At 28.8% G+C, this 7,503-nt stretch overlaps 1 protein-coding gene across 1 annotated transcript; it reads left to right on the forward strand.

Moving 5' to 3' along the window:
• The first annotated feature begins 6,176 nt into the window (after positions 1-6,176).
• LOC124940315 (peroxiredoxin-2B-like) lies at positions 6,177-7,300 on the forward strand. Its single transcript, XM_047480824.1, has 3 exons — positions 6,177-6,331; positions 6,846-6,925; positions 7,014-7,300. Exons 1-3 carry the CDS (start codon positions 6,177-6,179, stop codon positions 7,265-7,267), a joined length of 489 nt encoding a protein of 162 aa, XP_047336780.1. The 3' UTR covers positions 7,268-7,300.
• Positions 7,301-7,503: the final 203 nt, after the last annotated feature.

Raw genomic sequence — 7,503 nt, forward strand, 5'->3', positions numbered from 1 at the left:
GAACTCCATTTAATTTTTAATATAATATCAAAATTGTTGTTGCTGCTGATTCTTTATTTGATTCAATCATAGATTTGTTTTACAACTCTCTTTTATTAGAAAAGAGTTTAGCTGTGTGGATTAATTAGAGTTTGTCTGAATAGTTAATTTGAAATAGGACTGTGTGCATTATTAATTTCTCAATACTCTTTTTCATTCTATTTTGCAGATAATTCAATTTTCACCGTTTGAATTGCCCTTGTATTTTCTGTCGCTGATCGAAGTTTGCCCTTTCAGATTCAGGTTAGTTCGTATTTACAATCAATGTTTGATTGTTAGATTAGTATATTATTGGATTATAGCATTGTTAGATTAGTATATTATTGGATTATAGCATTGTTAGATTAGTATATTATTGGATTATAGCATTGTTAGATTAGTATATTATTGGATTATAGCATTGTTAGATTAGTAGATTATTGATGTTAGGTTAGTGCATAATTTGTATGTTAGGTTAGATAATATTGAATGCTAAGTTAGATTATTTGATGTTAGATTATTGGATTGGTAGATTAAGTTAGATTATTTGTATGTTAGATTATTGATGGATTGTTGTTTATTAGATTATTGCATGTTTGGATTATTAGATTAATAAATGATTTGTATGTTTGATTATTGATGTTAGGTTGTTGGATTATTAATTTGTATGTTAGGTTAGATGGAAATCCCAGACAAAACATGGATGACTATACTTCGTACCGATCCTATATATAGTGAGGGGGTTGACAAATTCATAGAATTTGCTGAATGGTCTACGGGTAGATCATCGATTGCATATCCTTGTGTAAGGTGTGCAAATCGAGTATATGAGAATAAGAGTGTGGTTAGATCACATCTGATTGTATTCGGAATAAGACAAAATTATGGTTTTTGGTATTTTCACAGTGAAAGGAGAATTAGACGTTAGAATGTAAATGTTGTTATTGAGAATGTGGAGGAAGATGAAGGGGATGATGAAATTGAAGACGAACCGATCAATGTATCACCAAATAACGAGACTAATATCATGGAAGACGAACATGTTGAAGTTTGTGAGGATCATATAATGGAAGATATTATTGCTGAGGATCATCTAATGGAAGATATTATTGCTGATTTGTATCCTAATGTCAACAGTCATAATGAACATCCAAGTGAAAATGAGGATCTCGTTGATGATGCTAAGACGTTTTACAAATTGTTGGACGATTCGAAACTACCTTTGTATGAAGGTTCTCGCATTTCCAAAGCCTCAACTCTTCTTAAACTTCTTCACATAAAGAATGTAGGTTAGTGGACAAACACGTCATTTGATTTATTGTTGAGTTTATTGAAAGAGGAAATACTGCCAATTCATAATCAACTACCGAATTCGTATTATGAGTGCAAGAAATTCATTAAAGACATGGGCCTATCGTACAAAACAATTGACGCGTGTAAGAATGATTGCATGCTTTTTCGTAAAGAGGATAAGGATTTTCAGCAATGTAAAGTTTGTGGGATTTCTATGTGGAATGTCAATAAATCTAATGGTGCAATTCGAACGAAGGTGAATGGTAAGTATATACCCAATAAGTCGCTGCGCTGTTTTCCATTAAAACTGAGGTTGCAAAGATTATACATGTGTTCCAAAACTGCTCCATGCATGACTTGGCATAAAGATAACAATCCCGAAGATGACGTGTTGAGGCATCCTACTAATTCAATGAAATGGAAGATCTTTGATAACTTGTACCCAAATTTCTCAACAGAACCTCGAAATGTGCGACTTGGTTTGGCAAGTGATTCAAATAAATGTTAATATGCCGAAGAATTAAAAATATGCAAAAAAAATCACAATTAGTTGCAAGGTTTTCAGACCATACCTCTAATGGAGTCTTGTCACCAAGTGTAGATGATGGTAGACGATTTATCAAATGTTGAGCATATGCCACATCCTCTGTCCAACATTTCTCGTCTAACCCAACATTAGACGACGTACAAAGAACTTTCTCCACCAATGTCATGTTTATACTTTCACCATTCTGTTGTGGTATTTTTCTGACTATAAAGTGTCGAACTATGCCACAATTTTGGCATAACTTTTAGAATAGATCGTTTTTGTATTCGCCACTATTATCAGTTTGGAGAATTTTGAAAAATATTTCTGTTCTTTTCAACTTGAGTTTTCTATTTAAGGAAATCTAAAACACTTCACTTTGTTCTTCATAGTAACACCAATACTCTTCTATAAAAATCATTAACAAAATTAACAAAATAATTTCTACAACTAAGAGATGGGATCTTGACAAATCCTCAAATATCTGAGTGCACATAGTCCAAAATACCCTTGGTGTTATGGATAACAGTGTCAAATTTTACTCGCCTATTTTTTTCCAGAACACAATGTTCACAAAAATCTAATTCATAAATGTTTGTACCTCTTAGAAATTTTTGCTTGACAAAAGTTTTCATAGATTTCTCACCAGGATGTCCCTAACGCATATGCCATAACTTTGTTGTCTTTGATTCCTTATTTTATTTTATATTCTCACATCTAGGCCTTTGAATCCAAAGCCCTAAAGAAATGAGATTCTTTTTCATATTTCGTATGTATCGAACATCTCTTACAATTCTAGTGGATCCATCATCATTTTTCATATTGATTGAACTTATCTCTTTTAATTTACATGTATTATCACTTTTCATGTAAAACTCCACCATATAGTTCTTAAAAGTCAAATAACCATTCTCGAACTGGTATCATATGATAAGTGCAGACTGAGTTCAATATCCACGTGTTAGGATGTGATGTTATGTGTTACATCGTCAAAGAGAATTCTGAATTTACATAGCTTTTGATTTTTACAAAATTTGCATCTTTAGAAATTTTCTCTTTTTCTTCAACTTTGGGCAGGTATTCTTTCAATGTCCTTTTCTTACGACATAAAGCACATTCATCTTTGTCAACTCTATTTTTCGATCTTCCTCCTCTCCCTTTTGATTTTCTTTGTTGACAACCCCTTTCTATTAATGTTTCTTATGATATAGCTATTATTTTTTTCCTATTGTCATGCTTTCTCAATTTTTGACAATATAAAACAAAATTTATAGTATCTATAGATACATTTCCTTTCCCATGAAGTAATAATGTTTCTAAATGTTCAAATACATCATGAATGGACGACAACCACATCAAAGTCAAATTTTCATCCTCAAATTTTACATTAAGATTTAAAAGATCTGCTACTAATTGATTAAACTTTGTGATGTGTTCATTTATGGTGGTACTTGACTGATAATCAAACCAGAACAAAGTTTTTTTTTTTATATAAAGCTTATTTTGACCACTTTTTTTCTTTCTGAAATTTGACCTCCAATGCTTGCCATAATTTATGTGCAGAAATTTCCTTCTTGACGATATACTTCTACTATCTAGACAAGCACGGTCGAATTGTTCCGCACACCAATCGATTCTTGATACTCTATTCTTTTTCTTCTATATCATCTAGTTTTTTTTACCTAATAACAACATCTAGACCCTATTGAAAAAGCAATCTAGAACCTCACTTTGCCACATGCCAAAATGCATAGTATCATCAAATATTTCCACCGTAAATTTCAAATTCGACATTGAGGACCTCGTTCAGGATAAAGAAGGAGTTGATTTTCTTTATGAAGACTCATTCGCCATACCAAGAACAAATTTTCGGCTCTGATACCACTTGTTGTGGAAAATCGACTAGTGAAAGAAGAAACAAAAAGAGAGAACACATTAAGGATTTTGATAACAGAGTTTGCCAAATGTTGGCTACGTCTCCGAACATTAAGACTATCCATTATTAAGGAATAAAAGAGAGGATGATTTCCTTTATAAATTAAGAAAGTATATACTAAAAAAAACTTTTACCAAAATCATCAGATGATGTGAGATTATAATTGTGCCAAAAAAAAATTTGTAGATACCACTACTAGAGACTGTTGTTGATTGGATGGGTTGAAAATGGCTAAAGAATTCGCCAGAGAGTGGCAACCGTCCCAATTCATATTCTATTTTTTTTTCAATTAAGACAACTCTCCCCATTTCTCCTCACTTTGTTATTTGTCATCAAAATAATAAGTTATCAAAATTAATAAACAATTTTTTTCTTTTTAAATTTAATTTTTTAATAAACACTCTTTTATTAAAAGAAAAATTAAAAATCTGGTCAACCGGTCGGAACAAAATTCGTTCAAAAAATCGTGTTAATAACCTAAACGATTTTCAAAACCTTGATATATACCACAATTCTTTGATGTTCTCTTCTCAGTTTCCTATTCAAGTCTATTGTAATTTCCCAATAATTTCATTCTCTTAAAATATTTTTAGGTAAAAAATAAAATCATTCAATAATATTTGCAAACTGTAATGCTTAATTAAGTAAACACATTTTTTTAAAGAGATATTATAAGATAAACACAAATTAATTCAAAGAGTTTGTATTACATTGTAAAGAGAATTCTGTGAATCTATTGGAAGATAAAACAATTTATTTTAATCAATTGTGTAATCTTTTAATAAATTCATAGAGTTTCAGCATCGATTATAATTGGTCTGCATTAAATTACAAATTTAATTTTAAATAGTAAAAACTTCAATCTATAGAGATTTATATGTTTAATATAGGAAAAAAGCTCAGTTAGACGTATTTACTTGTACAACTAGCTCACTTAAACTTAAATAAAATGTTATTTAAACATATGTACTATCAAAAATTGGCTCATTTAGCCTCTTTTAGTAACGATGGTTAACCTTTATTTTTTAATTTATATATTTATTAATTAAATATTAATATATTTTCTCTCTCCTTCTTTTTCATTAATCAAACTAGATAATTTATTTTATTTTTAAATTTTTTATTATTTTAATATTAATTTCTCTTTTATATTTTATCTTTTTTTTATTAGTTTTTATTTCTCATATTTCTTAAATTCTCATTTTTTTAAAAAAATTTAATAACTTATTTATGAATTTTATGTTTTATTGTAATATTTTTTTGAAAGGTTTTTTCTTATTTAATTTAATATAATAAAAATGAAAAAGAAGTTTTTCTTATTTAGTTTAATATAAATAAAAATGAAATTAATAATTTTTTATTTAATTTTTATTCACGACTTATATTATATTAGTAGTAAATGAATTGTTTTGTCTAATATTTAATTATTACTCTTTTGGTGTTTGATGAATCGGTTTTTATTATTATTCAATTTTTAATTATTAATTAATTTATTTTTGTGTTGAAGGATTTTTATTGTTGAAAAATTTTCATTGTTATATTTAATTATTGGGATCAAACAATTTTAAAATAATTAATAATTAATGTGAATATAAAAAAATATATATAAAAAAGAAGAAGAAATATAGAGTTAAAATAATTAATGATGAATGCTTATATATATATATATATAAAATAAAATTAAAATAATCAATCATAAAAAAAATTATAAAAAAGATAAAAATAGAGAGTTTATTTATTAGTAATAAATGAAATAATAAATAAAAGGAAGAGAGAGAAAATATATTAATATTTAATTAATAAATATATAAATTTAAAAATAAAAGTTAACTATGGTTACTAAAAGAGGCTAAATGAGCCAATTTTTAATAGTACGTACGTTTGAAATGACTTTTTATAAGTATATACGTTTAAGTGAGCTAGTTGTACAAGTATATACGTCTAAATTAGTTTTTTTCCTTTAATATATTTATTTAGTTGGCAAATCAAATATAATAAATATAGATATGTATTTATTAGAAGATTTACACAATCTAAAATTAAATTAATTTATTATATATCTATCTTTATAAATTTGGCAAATTAAATCATTATAGGCGTTCATACATTAATTTACAAAATCCCTTTTAAATTGTGTAAATTTTCTGATAAATGTATAGAGATTTATAACTTTATGAAAAGATTTACATTATTCAATTTTTTTTTTAATGATTCATGCAATATTTTATATTAAAATTAACAAACAAATAAAGATTAAAAAAATGTCCAAAACAATTTGTAAAATAAAATAAACAAGTAAATTAAGAGTGCAACACATACTCACCTATATATATATAAAGATGAAATGAGGCATATTATTATATTAAGCAATTTGTAAGGTGTAGACAATAGACAAACAAAGATATGGCTCCAATAACGGTTGACGAATCAATTCCTGATGGTACACTCGCATACTTCGATGAGAACGATCAGCTCCAAGAGATCTCCATCCATTCCCTCGCCTCCGGCAAGAAAATCATCATCTTCGCCGTTCCCGGTGCTTTCACCCCTACCTGCAGGTAAAATCATATATACGCACGCAATTGAATTTTGGAGTGGCATAAAGGCGGAGCTAAAATTTGAAATCTACCTAGACTAAATTGTTTTCACAAAATTTATTCATAAAATATAATAATATTAATAAACATAGTTTACCATCTCTAAATTTTTTAACAACGAAAAACTGTTAATAACGAACAATATTTACCCATTATTGTTACCCTACATATAAAAAATATTTTTCCCTACTCGGGCTGGTAGCCTTGTACACTGTTCTGTCCTTGTGACATATGAATTTGACTTACAATCAGAAGCTTAGATCTCTAAGTTAGTCTAGCTCTGCATTTTTAATACCATGGATATGAATTCTAGTTGATCATTGCTAAGTTAGTTTGTTGAAACTTGGGTGGATGCGGAGGGAGTGGACAGATTATTATGAATTTTCTAAATAAAAAGTAGAATATGCGTCTGTTTTTGTTGTGCTCTTATCCATCTGTGGTATGCTAATTAATTAATTGATTCATATCTTGGCAGCATGAAGCATGTGCCTGGTTTCATCGAGCATGCAGAAGCGTTCAAGTCAAAGGGTGTTGATGAAATCTTGTGCATCAGTGGTACTTTACTTTGTAAATTATATTATTGTCTTGCAATTTCATACTAGTGAGGAATTAATAAATTAATTATTAAGTTTTGAAACTACAGTGAATGACCCATTTGTGATGAAAGCTTGGGCCAAGACATATCCTGAAAACAAGCATGTGAAGTTCCTTGCCGATGGTTCAGGAACCTACACCCATGCCCTTGGCCTCGAACTGGACCTCACTGAGAAAGGGCTCGGTGTGCGCTCCCGCAGGTTTGCGCTGCTTGTTGAAGATCTGAAAGTGAAGGCTGCAAACATTGAATCCGGTGGTGAATTCACTGTTTCAAGTGCTGAGGATATTCTCAAGGCTCTGTGATCTGATTATGCCATTTTCTAATAAACTATGTAATGGAGGAGACACATATGTTGCTTTTGTGCTTCACATGGTCCTTAAGTTAATAAACTGTCTACCTTTTCCTAAATTCAAATGATTTATCTGCTATTATTTTTTTTTTTATATATTTTTTTTTAAAATTTTTTATTATTTGATTCCATCTAGCTTTAAATTTAAGCGGGATTGGGTTGACATGCTAGTTCGCCTTTAATTAAATT

Source organism: Impatiens glandulifera, chromosome 5 (assembly GCF_907164915.1).
Source record: "Impatiens glandulifera chromosome 5, dImpGla2.1, whole genome shotgun sequence".
Classification (NCBI taxonomy): domain Eukaryota; kingdom Viridiplantae; phylum Streptophyta; class Magnoliopsida; order Ericales; family Balsaminaceae; genus Impatiens; species Impatiens glandulifera.